Below are 22,379 nucleotides of genomic sequence, written 5' to 3'. Positions count from 1 at the left end.
TGGTGGCTGCTCCTCTGGCTGTCCCATATCTAGTGAAAAGAAATCTGTAATGTGTCTCTGGGACTGCCTCTCTCTAGCTCTCCCCAGTAAAGTGTCTCTATACCTGTGTAACTCAAGTAGATATCGTCCAAGACATCTCTGATCCTCATAACTCATGACCCTAGATAGAATTAACGTCTTCAAAAGGCCAAAGTGACCTATGAGACGAAAAAGTTACAATGTGGTGGATCTGATACAAAGTCAAAGTCAGAGTAACAAGATGACAACAATGACAAAAATGAAATCACAAATGTCACAATAAAATACTATGGAATCCTAAACTACTAGGTGTGAACAACAGCTAGCTAGGATAGCTAGATCAACAAGAGATTCAGCATCGATCGCTGGCGGATCTCATCAATCTCCTCCATGGTCAGTAGTTTGACTGGGCGTCGTGCATGTCGAGCCAAAGTGATCCGAATCCTCTGATGCAGCCTCCGCCGATGCTGTGTAGTCCTTCGTAGTCGTGGGCGTTTGGATCTTCCTAGCTCAGTTGTTCGGTCGATCAATGTGACTCTGGTGTGAGACGACGAGCTCTGCTGTGGTAGTAACTCCTCCTGGTGTCCAGTGGCAGCTCTAAAGAAATCTGTGATCTGTCTCTGGGACTGGCTAGCCTCTCCTCTCATCAGGCTCTCTCTTTGTTTGCGTAGCTCGAGCAAAAACAAACGAGAGGTGTGTATATATATATATATATATATATATATATATATATATATATATATATATATATATATATATATAGAGAGAGAGAGAGAGAGAGAGAGAGAGAGAGAGAGAGAGAGAGTTGTGTGGAAAGAAATTGCTGTCGCACGACGTTCAGAAACCTACACATTGTTGTTGCCTGCAAATTGGTTACTGTGAGCTGACAATTACTGGTGTTTGTGCCTCACGTACGCTTTGCATTGTTCTTTGCTCACTCTCTTGCTATGGCGTGTGCTTGTTTGCCTTGCTTGCTCTGCTGTTGCGAAGCACTGCGTTTGCTGCATCACCCAGCCCCCACACAAAATCTAGAAAATGTGCGCTACGGTTGCTTCCCACTTGGCAGAAACCCTAACGCTCGTTGCCTAGCAGCTCATCTTGGAAACATTTACTACTGTAAGGTGCAGCGGAATGAATGTTGTATTTTCTCAAGATTAGTGATCTTTATTGCTCAAGGTTCCTTTTAGTTCTTAGGGAAAGAGAGAGCTTTCCGTCTTACGGAGAATGCTATGATCACGAACAAGTGAGTGGATATTGTGCGTGCAAGTGAATGAGTCTGAGAGAAGGAGAGAGAAGAGATACGACACCCGAGAGGTTGTAAAACCCTCCTCCGAAGGCCCCACTCTCGTCGGCGAGAGTGGTCTACTTTGATTGCACAAAGGTGTACAATGCAAATGCAATGAGACTATGCTGATGACGACGACGACTTGATGGCTGAAAATCTGAGATGTTGTAATCGCTGAATTTCGGGACTGTTTCGGTGGCTGAAAATGACTGTTTTGGCTGCGTTTTTACGGCTGAAAATGGGTGAACATCTGCGACCAACTTGGGGCTAATCTGCTATTGTGTCATAGGCTGAAAACTGCAAGTATCTGCTGCGGTAGGTGCTGAGAATCAAAAATGCTGATGGGTCCTGCTGCTAGCCAAAAACGCTGATGTTGCTGATGGTTTGCTGGCATTTTGAAAAACGCTGGGCTGAATGGTACTGTGGGGCGATCATGCAAGGGGGAAATGCTGGGAATCTGATGTTGCCGGCGGTAGCTGCAAGCGGAAATGCCGAGCTGGTATCTATATCCAAAAACGCTAGGGCTTTGATGGTGTAGGCGAGGTGGGAACTCCAAAACGCCAAGTGATGGAGGTATTGCTGAGAAGTTGCCTGTTGAGCGGGAAGCTCCTGCTGCCTCTTCTGCCAGAAAGTGCTAACTTGGGTTTGCTTATATATTAACTTAGCAAAATTGCCCTACCTACTTTTGTTGGAAAGTCACTTGAAAATAATAAGTGAAAATAACCAAAAAATAGGAAAATAGGCTAAATGCACTGGAAAATTCCCCTAACTGATGCTAATGGATTCTGATGGGAATTCCGATGATCATGCTGTGTGCAACCGGAGGATATGCATCTACACGCGGTGACTGGGCATGCACGGTCTACGAATAGACTCACAAAAGTGCCAGATCACTGGTAATCTAGACTTGATTGAATTGGTTGAACCCTGCTGTGGTGTAGCTTGTCCACGGACACATAGGGTTGGGATGTGTCACGTGACATCCCCTCCTTTTCAAAGTGAGGTACTGGTACCGAACTGTATGGCGTCGAGGGAGATTGCCAACAACATCCGGAATCCTGGAAGGGACTCTTCGCCGGCCCACTCTGATGTGTAGGTCGTGCGGTACTTGAACTTCATAAAGGTCTGCAATGCTTGCTTCTTTGGGCTGCGCCGAAAGCAACACAAAGTCGTTTGAATCTCCTTTCTTGCGTCAACTTCGTCTAGAGATCTGCTTCCTTTGTCTTCAAGAATCTCCATAGCTGAAAATTCTTGAAACCATCTCCAACACAAAACCATGAACATACGCATTCCATGTAAAGTGAAGAAAAAAAAATCTTGTCTTGTCTAAAGACTGTGTATGCAATGTCGATGAACATAGAGACGGAGTGACAACCCGTTCATCAAACACATGCAAACAATGAGATCGAATCTTTTCTGTTTGATCGAAATTAATCAGCTGTGGCAAATCACAATGGAAATGCCCATGCTTGGTGCTCATACAATCATGTGCTCTTTCGGAAACTGTGTCATGCCAAGGAAGAGACATGGAATGCGACTTCTTGACATGCATACTTTTCAACTTTTCATGAATAATCCGCATACATTCATGCTCATCTATGAGAGAAACGTGCTCAACATACAATATGTCATGCCTAGTAAAAGGAATCACATAACGATGCTGACTAAAATACAAGAAACTGTCACGAATGAAAGACTCGAACAATGCGTGCGTATCAATCACGCGAACACACAATACTTCCTGTGAGGGTTCTTTGGACCAAGGCTCGAGAGTCAAGATCGGTTCTTCCTGAATGATCGAATCGTCCTGTGGGGGTTCTTTGGACCTCGACTTGAAAGCCAAGATCGGATCTTCGTGATTGATCGAATCTACAACAAGGTTAGCTTCGCTAGGAAAAGCATTCACTAATACTTCATCCTTGTGAACAATCACATCATCTTCATGCATTTCATCATGCTTGTGATTGTCATCCAAATCATCATGTAAATCATTATCATTCAAATCATCATGCTTCTCATAATCATGCAAATCCTGTGTGTCATGTTGTGGAGAAAAAGAGATTGAGAGAATCTCCTTATCCCGAATCCTTTCAACCTTGTCCTGCATATTAGCAATGAGAGATGGAGAAGGAGCAATGTCCTCGCCATGAATGACAATAGGAGAATCACTGTCGGCATTAAGAGTTATAGTGTTAGCCGCAAATTTCATGAGAGCGTCATTATCACGAAATCATCGAATGCCCAAAATCATCTCACATCCTGAGAGAGGAGAAACAACAAATCTTCTAGTGAAGGTAGTCTGTTGAATTGCAAACAACACATCAAAGCACTCCTCCGTGATGAGAGCGTCCGTACCAGGACGAAAGCCACAGACCTCGATAGGAGATCTTGGACTAACTTCGAGGCGGGCTCTCTCAACAAGAGAGGGACTGATCACATCATGCATACTACCTGGGTCAAACAATATGACAAAACGGTGCCCCGACGTACGACCATAACATTTAATGAGAGAATCATCTATGGGAGGGTCCTGAGAAACTTTGGGCACAATCGTGTTATCATTCATTGCATTGACATATGTAGTGGGTGCTATGGGTTCTTTAGATTCATTCGATTCAAGCTTAGGACATGTTCTTTTTATGTGACCCTTAATGTGACAATGAAAACAACGACCTTCCTTAGAATAAGTGCTTTGTTCTTCCGAAGTGATGTAACCTCCTACAATTTCCTTGTGCTACCTTTTTATATGGAGTAAGCTTAGGTTTAGCAGTTGTGTTAGCCTTACCCTTAGATTCATTGGAAGAATTCTTTGATGAGAGACTGTTGGAAGATTGGTTAGAAGAGTTATCATTCTTACCATTCTTACCGTTCTTACCGTTCTGAGGGTTCTGAGAAGTCTGCGAGGTACTTGTGGAAGTCTTGTTCTCCTTAGGCTTTCCCTTGTTGTGCTTCATCTCCTGTGCGAGAGCAATCGCTACCGCCTTGTTGAGATCGATTGGATCGAATACCTCGACATCGTACTTGATATACTCGTCCAATCCAAAGAGAAAGCCTCTTTGCGCTCATCATCCGACATGTGTAATTGGGTACCTAGCTGCAAAACACGATTAGAAAAAGACATAACTGGCATACCATTTTGCTTGAGAGCGCGCCCATCGTCCTTCAATCGTGCAAGGTATTGAGGTGGCATAAACCGCACCTTGAGCTTGTCTTGGAAATCAGCCCAACTAAAAGAGAGGGGCGTGAAATCGTCAGCTGCCTCTAGGTGCGCGACTAGCTGTGCCTCTTGCCATGCGTGGTACCAATTAATGGCATCACCGGCAAGGTACATAGCTGCCGTCAAAAATTTGCTATTTCCTGTCTTCTTAGTTGTCGCAAAATAAGCATTAAATTGATGCAACCAAGAATGAATAACTATAGCATCCATCTTACCGTCATACTTACTGAAAGTCAACTTTTCTGTAACTGGATGGTTGGAATCCGCGTCGTGGCTTGCGCCACTTGACGAACTTCCACGATCTTTGGGTGGTTTGGTCTTCCAGGCTAGGACTTTGGCAATAAATTCTTGATTGCGAAGCTCCCTTTGAGCTTCACGCTCGGCGTCCTTTTCTGTTTTTCGTTCATTTCGTTGATCGCGCTTGCGTTCGAGAGCAAGTCGATTTTCTTCTTGTTGTGCGGCAAGTCTTGCGTTTCTTTCATCGCGCTCACGCTCATGAGCAAGGTGCTCACGTTCCTGAGCAAGGCGCTCACAGTCCTGAGCAAGGCAACTTGCTTCTTGTCTATCCATCATGGCCATCATCTGCTTGACCATTTCCTCCATAGGATTTGGCGCACTTGGTGGCGTAGATGGCGAAGGGGGAGGGTTGAAGAAATCATCTCCGGGTGGGGACGAGTCCTCGTCGCCTCTCTCATGCTCATCACCTGTATGCGAAGTATCCATTCCGCTTCGGGTGACGACCATGCACTATAATCTTGGGTTCTGAAGTTCGCGAGGAACTTGGGTTCTCGAGGTTCTTGAGGTCCTTGATTCGTGAGAATCTAGGGTTCTTGAGGTTCTTGAGTCTTGAGGGTCTTGGGTTCTTGAGGTTCTTGAGGGTTTCTTTCGCTTGCAAATCGCGTTGGAGAAGGATCTTCTCTTCACCCGAGTTCTACCCTTTTCTGCGGGCGCACCCCTTGGCAGCCTTGCGCTCACACCAAGGTTGCTTTTTCCCACCTCACGTCGATTGGTTGGCCGCTAAGTGCACGGTCCGCTCTCAATGAGTGAAAAGAGACACAAGGGGAGGCTGGACAAGCCCTTCTTTCTTGGGATTCCTGTCACTCTTCAACAAAACACGATTAGGAATCGCCACGCCCAAGTAAACTTGGGTTCGTGCGACCTCAACAAGCAAAAAAAAATCTTGTGGTTCTTTCCTTGAGTAATGCAGAACACTTCCAAAGCTCTGATACCAATGTAAGGTGCAGCGGAATGAATGTTGTATTTTCTCAAGATTAGTGATCTTTATTGCTCAAGGTTCCTTTTAGTTCTTAGGGAAAGAGAGAGCTTTCCGTCTTACGGAGAATGCTATGATCACGAACAAGTGAGTGGATATTGTGCGTGCAAGTGAATGAGTCTGAGAGAAGGAGAGAGAAGAGATACGACACCCGAGAGGTTGTAAAACCCTCCTCCGAAGGCCCCACTCTCGTCGGCGAGAGTGGTCTACTTTGATTGCACAAAGGTGTACAATGCAAATGCAATGGACTGATGCAATGGGACTATGCCGACGACGACGACGACGACGACTTGATGGCTGAAATCTGAGATCTCTAATCGCTGAATTTCGGGACTGTTTCGGTGGCTGAAAATGACTGTTTTGGTTGCGTTTTTACGGCTGAAAATGGGTGAACATCTGCAACCAACTTGGGGCTGATCTGCTACTGTGTCATAGGCTGGAAACTGCGAGTATCTGCTGCGGTAAGTGCTGAGAATCAAAAATGCTGATGGGTCCTGCTGCTAGCCAAAAACGCTAGGCTGATCTGGCTCTACAATCCAAAAACGCTGATGTTGCTGATGGTTTGCTGGCGTTTTTGTAATGAAAAACGCTGGGCTGAATGGTACTGTGGGGCGATCATGCAAGGGGGAAATGTTGGGAATCTGATGTTGCCGGCGGTAACTGCAAGCGGAAATGCCGGGCTGGTATCTGTATCCAAAAACGCTAGGGCTCTAATGGTGTAGGCGAGGTGGGAACTCCAAAACGCCAAGTGATGGAGGTACTGCTGAGAAGTTGCCTGTTGAGCGGGAAGCTCCTGCTGCCTCTTCTGCCAGAAAGTGCTAACTTGGGTTTGCTTGTATATTAACTTAGCAAAATTGCCCTACCTATTTTTGTTGGAAAGTCACTTAAAAATAATAAGTGAAAATAACAAAAAAATAGGAAAATAGGTTAAATGCATTGGAAAATTCCCCTAACTGATGCTAATGGATTCTGATGGGACGACAGAAGAAGGGCGTTTGGTACGACGGAAGAAGAGGGCGTTTGGTACGAATGAAGAAGAGGGCGTTTCTAGCTCAACTAGAGCAAGATTTATATCAGTTGTTTTTGAGCCAAGATTCACGCGAGACATGTCGACTCTTCCATGAGCACTCTCCCCCAGCAGTCATGACTTCTACGGAGGTATGGGGTCAGTATGCATCATCTCTCTACATTGTCTCGGGGCAGCCACCTCTTCCAGATGCACCAGAGCCATGCCCACACACATGTGCTTTCTTTACCGCCGAGATGGTGAAGAAAGCCATTGATAGGATGAAGATAGAGAGTATATGATCACAATGGCCTGGTAGTAGAGCATTTTATACATGCCAGAGATTTGCTTGCATAGTTTCTAGCGTACTAAACGCCTCTTCTTCCGTCGTACCAAACGCCGAGAAACAATCCGTGACTGCTTGTGAGTAATGACTCCTAGAAGTACCTCCCTTGAAGTTGGACTCTAGTCTCTCTGCACTCCTCGTCATACCAGCTATTCTGGGGTATGCTCCTAGAACGTCATCGCTTCACAAGCTCAGTGTGTGGGTATGCCTCTGTTGCTGCATCATGTAGTGTTTATCAATATATAAGTGAGCTCCCCTAGAGGTCTCCTCGGATCCTCTGTACATAATCGTATGTAGATACCATCTATGTAGACAGTCTTCGAATTAAAAGTATATCGGGTATGCTTAGATGTCTGTACCGGTCGAGCTGTGTTGAACTGGAATGAGACGGTAAATGTGAGGAGGGCATGATCTACTACTACCCCAATAGGCGTGGGATCGATGTAAAGTCCTGAATAGAGGGTATGAAACTGGGCTGAGCCAAAACATAATCCATTGTGCTAGCCCTATGTTTATGAGGAAAACAAGTGAGACACACACACACACACACACACAGACAGACAGACGGATAAACAAAATGATATATTTATGTCTTCAAAAGCCCAAAATGACCTATCGTTACAAATTGGTGAATCTGATACCATGTCTGGGTACTAAAAAAGAGATACTAAAATAAACCTAGAAGTGCTACTAGGTGGAAGTGTGTGGGGTATGTGTGACCACTGATACAATGGGTGCCCAATACAAGAGGGTGATATAATGGATGATGAATCCATCCTCATGTGTACTCTCGATGTCGAGATAGTATGGCTCGAATCCTCTGTTGTAGTCTCTGTTGATGCTGTCTAGCTCCTCTGCTCAGTCGTGGGCGTCTCGATCTCCCTAGCTCCAATGAAAGTGTGAGAGTACGGTGTGAGTATGAGCTGAGCTTTGCAGTGGTGGCTGCTTCTAAGCATTCGATCTGAAGAAACCAGTAATCTCTCTCTCAGATTGTCTCTCTCCAGATCTTCTCAATAAACTATATGTGTGTCTCAGAGCATCCAGCTACGAGGCATGAGAGGGGTGCAGAGCATGTGCCAGGACATTACAAAGGCTTTACCAGTTGATTGGCTCACCCTTCTAGAGACAGCAGCTCCCAGACGGATGGGGGGCCTTCACGCGACTAAAGGTCCTCATCACAGTTCATGCTTGCTCAGATGCCGTTCCCCCCATGTTCTTTGAGATTCAGGGAGAGGGTCGTCTGCACAGAGTCTCAGTAGAGGCTCCTCAGGTACCAGAGTGATGGTTTTAGAGGATACGTGTAGTGGGCATCTGTGGGAGGACTTGTGTCATAGATCTTGACCCAATAGATCTTGAGACAGGCCACTGGCGGCTTTGGGCTTGGGAGAGTTGCCCCCGGCACGAGTGCAGTGGGACCCTGGAGATTGGTTTTGGAGAGACTCCTTCTTTTCAAGAGATCACCCTAGGATCCCCTTCTTTCAGTACATTGTTCGACTGGGGAGACACATAGTGGCAGCACAGAGAGAGGCTCGTCCTGCTGCAGCACTTCATTGGTAGGAGGAGGGTCGCACAGTTGAGTTCTTGTCAGGTTTTTGGGAGCGGTTGTGGGACTCCAAATAGCCGAGGCGAGTCACTTTGTTCCAGTGGCTAGTTGCACACAGAGCTACAGCAGCGGGGAGCTCATTTTTGGCCTGGCACTCTGGTTCATTTGGCGGGCCCGTTCCTTTCGCATCTTCAAGGCTCTCCCTATCCCACAGGCGGAGGCTGTTAGTGACTTTTGGTTGGAGCAGATTGATACTCTTAGGGATCAGTTTGAGAGACATCAGGGCAGCTCTGACCGCATGTGAGAGCGCAGAGAGGCTTTCCCGCAACTCTAGCGCCTAGGGCCTTTCTTCTCCATGGTTGAGGGTGCACCCAAGATGGCCACTACCAGCCACCTGTGTGTCTCTTCCCTCCTCCCATTTTGTGATTTAGCCTCATTGTACATATTTTGTTTACTCATTGGGAAAGTCTCCCCATGCCTTTGATGTAGCCCTCTCAACATAGGGTAGTTTTTATCAACTAATGGAAGGATCTTTTTCTTGGGAGTAAAAAAACTATCTGTGTGTGTGTAACTCGGTAGATACATTCCAAGACATCTTTGGTCCTTTTCCCTCATTGATTGAGAGAGAGAGAGAGAGAGAGAGAGAGAGAGAGAGAGAGAGATTTTTTACGTCTCCGAAATCGGCCTATGAGACAAATCTCAATGTACATGGGTGTGTCTTCCGTCAATTGGAAAGACAAAAGTGCTGAAAAAAACTGACTGATAAAGCTGATACAAATCTCCATGATGAGAGTGTGAGTGTGTGGAGCGCTATCTCTATGGTAGCCTATATGCAAGAGGGTAGTACAAGCATGATATGCATCTGGGTGACTAGCTAACTAGCTCCATCCTGTGCTAAGGGGTGGGTGTAAGATGTGGTACATGGGTGGAGCTGGAGCTAGGGCTGCTCGGATGGCTGCAGCTGGGTCGGCCATCATCTGGGCTCGTCTCTTCTCAGTGGCTCGGCGATCACGGGTCTGAATCTCCGCAATCTGGCATCAATGAAGTCTGGGGCCCGGCAGCCTTTAGCATGGGGCTGTCTCCTAGCTCTGGAGGTCTTAGCCTGCTGAAGAGTCACCCCTCTCTGTGTGTCGGGTGGTGGGGGGGCTGGTAGATGTCGTGAGACGAAGAAGTCAGTGAGCTGGGTTTGTCTCCGTCCTGTCTCCCTCCTGTCTGAGTTGTCGTGGGCTCAAGTAAGGCTTCTCTGTGGCTCTATATCTCTAGTAAGAATCGCCCCAGCTGGCGCTGATCTCTGGAGTCCATGATCTCTCGAAGGGTAGGCTGCCCTGGAATAAACCCTCAGATCTGCCTCTGATGTCATCATATGCTTTGCATCTGCTTACAAAGTGCTCCTCATCCTCTAGCTCTACTCTGCATACCCGGCATATCCACTTCTCTCTTGGTGTGTCTGATGCTCTGCCAGTCTCAATCTCTAGTCGATGTGAGGAAACCCGCAGCTGGCCAATAGCTACTCTCGAGCTATGAGGCATGTAAGTATCCATGTATTGTGGTCGCTTGATTAATTCGTCTGCTAGTATGTCCAGGAACTGATCTCGGTAATGTGACCGTCTAGATGCCAGGTCGGTGGGTGTGACTCATGTCCGACTGGTGTAGAGCTGCCAAAGATCCGGTCTGAGCATAGTATTCCTCTCACTACGTTAGAGGCGGATGTGGGGTGAATTTGGGTCATACTGAAAGGGTGGTAGTCTGTCCCTGTCCAGGCCATGTCAGCCAAACCATGCTCTAACCTGAGTGTACCAAGCTCTGTCGTACGCTGTCTCTGAGGTTTGTATAGCTGCCTCAAATGCTCTACGTGTGAGTCTGTCTGCTGGGAGCTCTCTCATCCTCTGAATGAAGGAGATAGCCTGGAACAATGCTTCTTCTACCATGGGAGGTGCCGCTAGCTCTGCTCTGATGATGTCATGTGGAAGTGTCGGCTTCCCGCGAAATGATCGCGAGATCATACGTACCTGGGGCCTCTCGACCGCACTCCGCTGGGTGTCTGTGAGGCCTGGGGCTCAAACTGTCGCTGCATACATCATAGCTGGTGTGACTAGTGTGTCAAATAGCCACCCCTTCGTATGGGGCTCCTGGAAGTGTGCCTGGTGACATTGCCGCTCTAACATGGCCAGCGCTGCGTACCCCCGTGTTAGTCTGTCTGTGGCTGCCTGTCTCATGGAGAAGAGACCAGGCAAAACTCGTGAATGTGACTCCAAGGTAGATATATGAAGTGACGACCTCTATCTGTCCGCCGGTGGCTGTGAATACTGTTGTAGCCCTCACCATGGGAGAGGTGTGGAAGATCATGACCTTGGTCTTGCCAAGGTTTACTGTCAAACCCTTGTGTGTACAGAACTGAACTCATCCAAGGCAGCCAAGTGGTGCTGTAATCCCTCGGGTGACTCTGAAATCAATGTAATGTCATCAGCATATAATAAAATGTGTACAGGTGTACCTGCGAGGTCTGACCCCTCTCCTCTAGCTCGTAGAATGTAGTCCTAAATCTCGTCGATGTAGAGTCCGAAGAGAGTGGGGGAGAGTGGGCAGCCCTGCTTAACACCAATGGTGCTAGCAATAGCCTCAGACAAACCTCCTGAAGAGAGAGAGAGAGAGAGAGAGAGAGAGAGAGAGAGAGAGAGAGAGAGAGAGAGAGAGAGAGAGAATGCTTCGATGTTTCGAGATAAACCCTTTGGTCATTTCTTACTTCATGGCCGCTACTGCACCTGCTGTGAGCTTCACAACGAATGTCCACACACCCTTCACGTGTGACCTGACTATGGAGGACCTAGCCAGTATTGAGACGGCCACTTAATATTATCTGGGTCGGACTCTGGTTGGTGGGCGGATGGTGAGCCTCTCCCCTTCATAGTGCGAGAGTTGCTTCAGTTTGCACTCGGTGGCTCCAAGGGCAGCATCCTAGAGCAAATCATGCTGGTTGTGGCGTCTTTCAGGTACAACTTTCAAACGAGCGCTGTTCTGAGTCTCTTACAGTCGCTCCCCTGCTGTGGTTGGGACCCGGTTGTGGACTTTAGAACGTTGGACGCTAAAGTTCTTTCAGGAGTTTGATCGTCAACAGCGGATCCCTTTATTTCAGTCACTCTCCTTTTCGTCTCTCCTAGTTCATCTCTTAGATTATCTTATTGGCGTAGACGCTAGGTGGGGCTCGATTTTACCACGTTCACTAGCTACGAAGATTGGCACTCCACGAATACAGGTATACGCACTTGGAGACGCCCATTTCCTGGATTTAGTACGACTTTGAGATCCCACTAGAGAGAGTTCCTTTCTACAGAGGCTGGTGGTTACTGGTCGCCCAGATCAGTACCGCAAGTGCCACGAGTTTGGGCACATGGTGAGAGACTACCCTCCTTGTGGCCCCGAGCTGTAGCACTCCCCATCTTATGGTGCAGTGGAGGGTTGGTGAAGGGCCACTCGTTGTCATACCTTTGATAGCCACAGTATCCTGCGTCACCACACCGTTGAGCGTAATGATCTCGTGGGAGCTCCCATAAGTTGTGTATGAATGTCACTGATCTCGTCAGAGCCTCCACCACCAAAGAAGGGGCAGCTAGCTGTGCTCTGACAATTGCATGAGGAACCGAGGCCTTAGCCTTGATCATCCTACAGATCATTGAGAGAGAAATGAAATGAAATGAAATGTTATATTAACGTCTTCAAAAGGCCAAAGTGACCTATGAGACCAGAAAGTTACAATGTGGTGGATCTGATACAAAGTCAGAGTAACAAGATGACAAAATGACAAAATGAAATACTATGGAATCCTGAACTGCTAGGTGTGAACTAAGCAGCTAAACAGGTAGCCGGGATAGCTAGATCACAGGAGATCCAACATCGGTCGCTGGCGGATCCCATCAATCTCCTCCATGGTCAGTAGTCTGACCGAGCGTCGTGCATGTCGAGCCAAAGTGATCCGAATCCTCTGATGCAGCCTCCGTCGATGCTGTGTAGTCCTCCTCAGTCGTGGGCGTCTGGATCTCCCCAGCTCAGTCGCTCGGTCGATCAGTGTGCCTCTTGTGTGAGGCAACGAGCTCTGCTGCGGTGGTAACTCCTCCGGGTGTCCAGTGGCAGCTCTAAAGAAGTCTGTGATCTGTCTCTGAGTCTGGCTGGCCTCTTCTCTCATGAGGCTCTCTCTGTGTCTGCGCAGCTCGAGCAAAAACAAACCCAGGCATCTTTGATCCTCGTATCGCATGACTCTAGAGAATGGTCCAAAGCCCTCTCTGAACAAGCAATGGAAGCGGCCTTGTATCTCGTAGTAGACGGGGCAGTGGCATGTGTAGTGCAACTCTGTCTCAGGCTCGATGTCACACAGGGGGCATGTCCTGGCCTCTGCTGGTACTCCACTTTATCTCCCTGTCTCAATCCGCAGTTGGTGTGACGATGTGCGTATCTGGCCAATAGCAGATCGTATCCCATGAGACAAGTGGGTGTCCATGTATCTGGGCCTCGTCACAAAACCATCCTCCGTAAGCTGGAGGAGATGCTCTCTGTAGAAAGCCATCTTCGTGCCCGGCCCCTGTGTCGGCTGTATCCATGTCCTCTTCATGTCTAGCTGAGTCAAGTCTTGGCGAATGAGCCTGGTGATCTCGGACTGTGTAAGAGTCAGAGACAGCGCATCTAGTGAGTACTGGAAGGGAGGCAATCTGTCTATGCTGAACCCATGCACCTGAAACCATGATGCCATCTCCCCATACCAGCATGTTGTATCTCCCTGCATGGCTAACTGTCGAGAGGACTCAAGGTCAAGGCGTGCATATCTGTCTCTAGGAAGTTCCCACATGCGGTGTATGAAGGAGACAGATCTGGTGAGCGCCTCAACCACTAGTGGCAGGGCAGCTAGCTCTGCTCGTACAATAGTACGTGGTACTGAGGCTTTGGATCTAATGAGCCGCGAGATCGTAGAGACCAGAGGCTTCTCCATGTTGCCCCATCCATCAGTGCGGCTTGTCCTCCCGTGATGATCCAGTGAAGGTCCCCAAATCTCAGCTCCATAAAGCAATGCAGAAGCCACCAAAGTGTCAAAGAGCCAGAGCTTCGTCCGAGGCTCCTGAAACTGAACCTGTGAACACATCCTTTCCAATCTACCCAATGCTGCATGGGCTCTGGTCAATCTAGTCTCTGTTGCCCTCCTCAATGAAAATGCTGGCCCACTAAAAACCACTCCAAGGTAAGTGTAAGCATCTGTATACTCCACCTTCTCCTGGCCGTATCTGAATGTTGGCGCTGACCTCCTGATCCACTGTGGGGTGGTATTAAATACCATGACCTTGGTTTTACCAAGGTTGACGGACAAACCACTTTCCTGGGCAAAGCGATGCAGAGCATCCAAGTGACGTTGCATCCCCTCCGGAGAGTCGGAGATCAACACAATATCATCAGCATATAACAATAGTGGAATCCATGTCCCTGCCAGCTGTGCACCTCTATCACCATCTCTCTCAATGTAGTCAGAAATGTCATCCACATACATACCAAATAGAGTAGGAGAGAGCGGGCAGCCCTGCTTCACCCCAATAGTGGAGTAAACTGGTGTTGATAGACCCTCTGGGGTGCGTACATGCCCTACTACTGACCTGTATAATGCCATGACCCCCCAAATGAGCTTTGTGGGTACTCCCATCTGCTGTAATCTGCGCATCAATCTAGCTCTGGGCACTCTGTCAAATGCTTTGCGGAAATCCACAAAGCTACAATAGATCCGTCTCCCACGCGATCTGCCCTCCTCAATGATGGCTCTGAGTGTCAAGATATGGTGAAGCATAGAAAAACCCCTCCTGAAACCTGCCTGCCCTGCTGCGCGTATCCCCTCCCTCTCTGCCCATCTACTCAGCTGTTGCTCAAGAATAGATGCGTACAACCGTGCCAATGTGTGTCATGATAGTGCGATAATTCCCAGGCTCCATAGGGTCTCCCTACTTGAAGATAGGTACAATAGTAGATAGGCTCCAAGTATCAGGCAAGCCCTCACACATGGCACGGTTAAACATAACTGCTAGAAGCTCTGCTAGTAAATCTTTGGCATGCGTGAAATGCTCAGCCACTAAGCCATCATGATCATATGCTCTCCCAGTCCTCATCCTGTCAATGGCCTTCCTCACCATCTCAGCGGTGAAAAAAGCATATGTGTGTGGGCATGGATCGGGGGGGTCGGGAAGGGGGGGCTGCTCAGGAACTGTGTACAGAGATGATGCATACTGTCACAAGACGGGCACCACGTGCCAATAGAAAAGAACAGACTGAACAAACTCTTAGCACTTCAATAAGAACTGAACTGAGAGAGAGAGAGAGAGAGAGAGAGAGAGAGAGAGAGAGAGAGAGAGAGAGAGAGAGAGAGAGAGAGAGAGAGACGACACGCGACACGGAGTGGCGGAATTCCACCCCAGAGAGTATTGGCCCCAAACCTTGGCGCCCCTTTCGGTATTTCTTTATATTGCATCATCAAAGTACAAGCCGGTACTCCAGACTCTGCACCTTCTCCAGGAAGCATGCCAGAGAATGAGCCCTAGCCTCATATTTAAAGGCCCTTGGCCTAAAAAGCAGTTTACATGAAAAACTTTCAAACTCAAAAGCTTCTGGTCCAAAAAGCAATGCCAAAAGCTGCCAGCGTAAATCACGGAAATCCGTACAGCTTGCCACGTCATCAGGCAGCGCAAAATGCAGAAATCTGTCCTTAGGGTTAGGGTTAGGGTTTCTGCAGTTTTAGGGTTTCTGGCAGCAGAATTAGGGTTTGCAGGTTTTAGGGTTAGGGTTTCCAGAATTAGGGTTTCAGCAGTTAGGGTTTTTGGCAGAAATTAGGGTTTGCAGGTTTTAGGGTTAGGGTTTCCAGAATTAGGGTTTCAGCAGTTAGGGTTTCTGGCAGAAATTAGGGTTTAGGCCCCTCGGCCACATCTGTAAGTTGACTCCATTCTTTAGGCTTTGACACGTCAGCAGTTTGTTACACATACTGGCCCCAGGCCTCTGTAGAAGTGATGGCAGGGGGGGGGGGAGTGCTCATGAAAGAGCCGCCATGCCTCACATGAGTCCTGACTCAAGAATAGCTGGTATAGATCCTGCTCTAGGCGAGCCAAAAATGTCCTCTTCTTCCGTCGCACTAGGCGTCGAAAGTCAGTCTGTGAGTGATGTCCCCTAAAAGCACCTCCCTATGAAGTCTAGCTCTAGTGTCCCGGCATTCCTCATCATACCAACTGTTTTGGGGCATGCTCACTGAACGGCGTCTCTGCTCAGGCTGGGTATGTGGGTATGCCTCTGCTGCTGCATCATGTAGTGTCTATGTCAGTATAGTAGTAAGCTCCTCCAGAGGTCGCCCTGGCTCCTCTATGCACAGGCGTCTATAGATCCCATCTATATATACAGAGTCCGTCTCCCGTGTGAAGGTGTAGCGAGTAGGGACTGCTGCCCGTAGCGTGTGTGCTACACTAAACTGAAAAGAGATGGTCAACCACACAAGAGCATGGTCCACTGCCACACCAACAAGTCTCGGTCCAACCGTGAGATCTTGGATACTAGAGATGAGGCTCGGCTGTGCCATGACATAATCCACGGTGCTGGCTCCATGTTTGTGTGGAAAGCATGTAAAACCCCCCGCAGCGGGAAATCTCTGTAGGCCATTCAAGATGGCCAATCCATGTGCAGTCCCCATGTCTATCAAGTATCCTCCATACTCAGTGTGTTCTCCATCCTGTGATAATCTGGATATGCCCGTCTCTGCAACATCCAACTCTCTCATCATCTCCTTTGAAGTATCATAAAATACTCTCTGATGATGGGCAGTCCTAGCATTGAAATCCCCTAGAATGATGATGTCACCATCTCTAGAGAACTCCCATATGTCATCATCCAAAATAGAGAAGGGGGACTGTCCTCTAGGTGGTGTATAAACTGACGTACTCGGGGGAAAGTAGCAAATAGCAATGTAGAGATATCTGCCTGTCTCTGCTCTCAATCTCACCCACATGTACCTAGCTTGCTCATCCGTGCGGGCTATATGTATCAATGGCTGCAACTCCTCCCTGAATAACATTGCCACTCCTCCTGAGCCCCGCCCTCTGTGCTCTGATCGTGTCTCCTGTCTACAAGCTGTCTCCCATCTATATCCACTTATGTGAGGCATAGATTGCCCTGGGGCCTGATGTGTCTCAGAGTAGAAGACGATGTCTCTTCCCGTAAAACTATCCTCAAAAGCACCCACATCAAGACGCATAGATCCATTACAATTCCAAGTGGCAACTTTGAGTGTGGTCCCATAGGTCTCGCACCGTCATGTGGAGTGCCGTTCTACAATCACCACCCGGCCATCTCTGTAGAAGGCCGTCTTTCCCTTCTCCCTTGCCGCTTGAATCTCTGGCATTACCTCTCTCATATGCGCAAGCTATGTGAGAGTGAGGTCATCTCCAAGGAATATGCGCGTTTTTTTTGGTGTAGGGCGCTTCTTCAAGAAGTCCTTCTTTGCCTCCATGGATGGGAAACATATGATTAAAGCTCTCCCTTTTGAAGTCTCCCCATTGCCTTGTGTCTTCTTCCCTACCCTCCATGCCTTTGTATGAGTAGCCTCACTACCCATCATGCGGAGAAGTTCTTCGACTTCCCCTGCCACATCATCTTGGTCTTTTAGACCGGTTACTCTTACATGCAAGGCTCTAGTTTTCCTTCATTGCTCTTCTTCTAGAGTCATGTTGATGATTGTAGGAGTGGGAACGGATGTGGTTTCTTTCCCTTTCCCTTTCTTAGCGACTTCTATCCATTTCTCGGCCTCATCCGCCTTCTTCTGCGTCTTCGTGATCACATCCATCCACGAAGACGTCTTTACCACCTTCTGCTTCTCCTCTGTGATCATCCGTACCTGCTCCTTAATGACCTTGATCTCCTCTATCACCGAGGGCTGGAATTCCCCTTCTTCCAGTCCACTCTATCCGCAAGCTCTCGCTTGAGGGCTGTGACCTCTTCTCTAAGTGCTTGTGAATCCGCCTTAAGTGCTTGTAGCTCTGCGTGCAAGTCCTCTTTCTCCTTCTTCCATTGTGCGCCTTCGTTGAGGAACATTTGAAGAAGGTTGGCCTTCTCTTTCCACCATCCCTCCGTGTCTGCTTTCCATTCTTTCATCTCCCTTTCTATTTGTGTTATCCGCTTGTTTGTAAGCACAAAGGTTGCCTTTATATGGGGCTTACATACTGGCGAAACGATCGTGGCCTCCACTGGCGAAGCGCTGATGGCCTCCATTAGCGATGCGGGTATAGCTCGACGCCCTGGCTCGACTGAGTCCAGGCGGAGAAGTAATAACCACAACCCGAATGCGGGTATATGCACTACCACAGCCCACTGCGGGACACTCAATCTGCTCTGCCAAATATCCTGAGGCTCAGCTCCATTTTGGTTTATTCAAGATACTTGTACCATGTGAATATATTTGTTGTCCTCAATTATGCATACATAATATAGCTGAAAATCTGTATGCTGAGAGAGAAGCAATTCTGGAAATTCTATGCCTGCTGAAAATCTGATAGGTCTGAAGATTTGTAACCTGATCCTGCTGTTTGGTTTTGGCTGACAGTCTGTACGTTCCTGCTTTTTTTTTTCTTTTGGTGGTGCTGTTTCTGTTAATAAAGTGCAATGTGCAACACTATGTAGTAATGATGCAATGCAGGTGTGTGTGTGTGATGACATACTGTATGAATATTGTGCAGTGAAAGTGTTTTGTGCTGCTGCTGTGTGTAAAAGACTATGGTTGGGTGTGATGGGGGTGAAATGTGCAGGTGACGGGAGCAATGGGCAGCAGCAAGAATGGTGAGAGAGAGAGTTGTGCTCTGTGGTTCCTGTTTGTACACTGTTGTAGAAGCTGCACGAGACCTTGGCCGTTTGCTGCCCACTGCCCGTCAAAGTTAACCTTAGGCTAACGTGGCTTTTTTAGCGCAAATAAACCTGTAGTACCCGCGTGCGTAGCCCTCCACTTGCCTGCGGACGAGAGAGAGAGAGAGAGAGAGAGAGAGAGAGAGAGAGAGAGAGAGAGAGAGAGAGAGAGAGATGTTGAAGTTTGAACCCACCAACCAACCATAGCAATGAAGTGATGATTATACAATGGGGGCTTGGGTGTGCTTATATACTACCCAATAGAAAATGCCCTACCTAAAAGACAAAGTTATAACTAGGATCACATTGAGCATTCATTTGAGATGCATTAACTACACCCTCTTTGCAGCTCATAGTGGACATATGTAGGAAGACCCAACTTCCAAGTTGATGAAGAAGCTACCATGGACATCCCAACAATGTCCTCTACTGGATACACCTCGAATTTGTTACCACCAACTTGTCATGTGAAAAGAATGCCATATTGAGCATGGGTTGCCTCATAGAAAGTTAAACTGTAGACCACACTACGTCCTTTAATCCCCATTTGTGAACTGTGAACACATCACATCCAAGATTCTACAAGATAATGAACTTTGGAACACACATTGTCCAATCCAACCAACAACATATGGATTGTGTGCACGACATCCATAGTGTTTTGTATATGTCATGTTGGTTCCTTGCCTGATGCAATGTGCTTTGAACTGTAATGGATAGGTTCAAACATGGGAGCACCAATTGCCCCTGTTTGCCACTCACATGCCTCTCTCTAAATGAAGCATGTTGCGGCAACATCCATTGGGCTAGAAATCTGGCACCGAGGCCATTGTGACTGCCGCCACGTGTGCCATTCCGATCTCCTTGGTGGAATCACTCTCTCTACCGTCCTCGTCAAGTTTTCCTTTGCCTTTGTCCCTTTCCGCGCTCTTCCATTTGCCTTTGGCTTTTGAATCCAAGACAATGGATGTACACCTCCTTGGAGGACTTCGTGTGAGCTTAGGCAACCGAGTGCTAACCCAACCACTTTCCATAGCCAACAATTGATCATGGATGACCTTTAGGTTCCAAAACACTAGCCCATTTTATGTAGCGTTAGGGAGAGAATGCACGAACGAGAGAGAGAGAGAGAGAGTTGCTAAACCAACCAACCACGGTAATGAATTGATGATTATACAATGGGGGCTTGGGTGTGCTTATATACTATCCAATAGAAATTGCCCTACCTAGAATCATGTCAAGTAAAATAAAACTTGAGATGCATAAACTTCAACATGAGCATCCCCAACCGTCTCTTTGTACACATTATACAGCCAAAAAGAGAGAGAGAGAGAGAGAGAGAGAGAGATCTTTTGCTTTTTTTTATACAGAGATGGACGAAAATGTCAATATTGAATACTGCTGGATCTGCAATGTTCAGCAGTGATAGAACCATTCATCAATATGCGAATGAGATCTGGGATATCAAACCTCTCCCAGTGCCATGAGTATGAGAGTACTGGCACAATCATGTCGGCGGCCAAGCTCATTGATGTAGTTTTTGCAATAAAGAGAAACCATTTGTCATTTTAGTTTGTCTTGTTAATACTTCTATTTCTGTCTCTTATCTGTGACAGATTAAGCATATGAACATCCGCCAATTTCTTCACTGCTTCACACACCAATTCCTGCATTGCTTCCTATGCTAGTGAAAGTTAAAATCTGTGTGTGTGTGTGTGTGTGTGTGTGTGTGTGTGAGAGAGAGAGAGAGAAATGAAATGAAAATAAATGCTATATTAACGTCTTCAAAAGGTCAAAATGACCTATGAGACCAATCTGTTACAAAATGGTGAATCTAATACCACGTTTGGGTACAAAAGAACTAGAACAAAGATACTACTACTAGAACCCATCCTCATCTGCACTCTGGATGTCGAGAGAGTATGGCTCGAATCCTCTGCTTGTAGTCTCCGTCAATGCTATGTAGAGAGAGAGAGAGAGAGAGAGAGAGAGAGAGAGAGGAGGAGAGAATTTTAACTTTGTAGGAAACTATACCAAGAGACCTTAAAATCTATCCGACGAGGAGAGAAAGAGAGAGATGAAATGATTAATCTCTGTGGCTAAGAGAGTCCCATGAGTTGAAAGGTGATGTATCTTGGGGTGTTCCTAAGAGCTATTGCTATGGTCGAAATATGTCTGTTGCTTCTGAACAGATCCTATCCTAGAGCGTGGCGAGCTCCACAATGAAGCGTGCATGTGCGCGTAAGTTCAACAAGAATAGCCAGAGGCATCTCTGATCATCTTAATACTCACCTAGGCTCAGGTTTGTTGAAGAGGCTTTGGAGGTACCAAAGCGTATCTTTGCCTTTATCGCATTGATTGGAGGAGGTACAAAGTTGTCCTATGACACATAAAAAATTTTGTAAGGGGTGAAATTTTGTATCTCTGCCATAAAATAAAATCCTTGAGGGATATGTTTTTTTAATTAAAGGCCATTTTCTTCCCTAGCTCTCAAGGAGTTGCCAATGTTGACTCTGCATCAGTTCGCGGTGAAAACTTGCCTGATATTGCTAATCTATGAATGTGTGAAAGCGGGAGATGGGTTGCATCCAAGGAATACTGGAAGGGTGGTATTCTATCTTGAGTAAGCCTAGATGTCAATGTGCATAGCAAAATATGCGCTCCAACTATTGGATAGGTGTCAAGGTGGGCCAATCTACCATCAGGATGACATAGGTGCTCCCATAAGCCATTTATGTATGACATTGATCTAGTGAGTGCCTCAACGACAATCGTTGCTCTAATGACCACCTCTGGTATTGCAGCTTACATCAGTTGTGTTAGATGAGACTAGTGTTCATGACTAGTACTCCAACAGACACGAGATACAGAACTAAGTAGAACTTGAACTTGTTTTGATGAACTAGCTCAAAATAGAAGTGTGTATATGTCAATGTAGGTAATACTGAGAACAAGCTACCCCAAGCTATCTCAAAGTGTGTGCACGTCTTCAGAAAGTGCCAGTGGCTAAAGAAACAATTGTCCTTTCAATATTGCTCCATGTGCCTATACTTGGCTGCAATTGCTGTTATTACTGTTGTCTTTGACCTTGGCTGAAAAACAATTCTACGTGCCTTATTTTCCTACAATTAAAGCATGGTTTGGCATTGCCTCCCCTTCTCTTATTCTCTGTGTTTTGCAATGGTCTCCACACAGAGAATAATCCAATTCTGGTGGTTAGGGGGGAAGGGAAAGAAAGCTTTTTCCTTTGAGAAAAGAGGCTTTGAATATTTGTCTTGCCACTTATCTTTGAAGCTTTGCTTGAGAATGATGAAAAAACCTCAAGAAACCCTTGATAAGAGATTGACTTTGTAGACACTATTGCAAGGCTTTATTTTTTTTGGATAGCTTGTTGAGTTCGATAATCAACCAAAAATATTTTCCATGGATGAAGACCTAACATGGATTTGGAATTGTCTTCAATCGAAGTTGCTATAATTTGAGAGAGAGAGAGAGAGAGAGAGAGAGAGAGAGAGAGATGGAGTGTGCACACCTAGAGAGAATTTGGTTTTTCTTGCATATGTAAAATCTGATGCCTTCAGATGTAGAGAAATATAATGACAATTTTACAGGGTTTGCTTACTTTATGAAATTTCACATGAAATTTATTATTGTTAAAGTGTTCCAAGAGTTTACAACGCTACGTATGCTATCCTGTTTGATTGGCCGGTCTTGCCCGATTTTTGGTTTGCTCGGCAACTCTTGCTCGGTCTTCGGAATTCCTCCTCTATAGAAGGACATTCGTAGGCTAACAT

At 46.8% G+C, this 22,379-nt stretch overlaps 1 protein-coding gene and 1 pseudogene across 2 annotated transcripts in view; one reads left to right on the top strand and one right to left on the bottom strand.

Annotated features, from left to right (window-relative positions):
- LOC147457587 (Glycosyl transferase, family 35) overlaps positions 1 to 20,233 on the top strand; it is a 104,787-nt gene extending 84,554 nt beyond the window's left edge. The window contains exons 15-16 of one of the 2 annotated variants that reach the window (XM_086512453.1): positions 18,492 to 18,522; positions 19,956 to 20,233. In XM_086512453.1, the coding sequence (XP_086368579.1) occupies positions 18,492 to 18,522; positions 19,956 to 20,011 (87 nt within the window). In that variant the 3' untranslated portion in view covers positions 20,012 to 20,233. The remainder of the gene's footprint in view (positions 1 to 18,491; positions 18,523 to 19,955) is intronic. The other variant, XM_086512452.1, reaches the window with a different exon arrangement.
- Positions 9,662 to 12,347, bottom strand: LOC147457588 (uncharacterized; annotated as a pseudogene).
- Positions 20,234 to 22,379: the final 2,146 nt, after the last annotated feature.

This window comes from Adiantum capillus-veneris, chromosome 5 (assembly GCF_014529385.1).
Source record: "Adiantum capillus-veneris isolate H3 chromosome 5, ASM1452938v2, whole genome shotgun sequence".
NCBI lineage: Eukaryota > Viridiplantae > Streptophyta > Polypodiopsida > Polypodiales > Pteridaceae > Adiantum > Adiantum capillus-veneris.
Note: the sequence above shows the minus strand (reverse complement) of the source record. Positions and strands in the feature narration are given on the sequence as shown.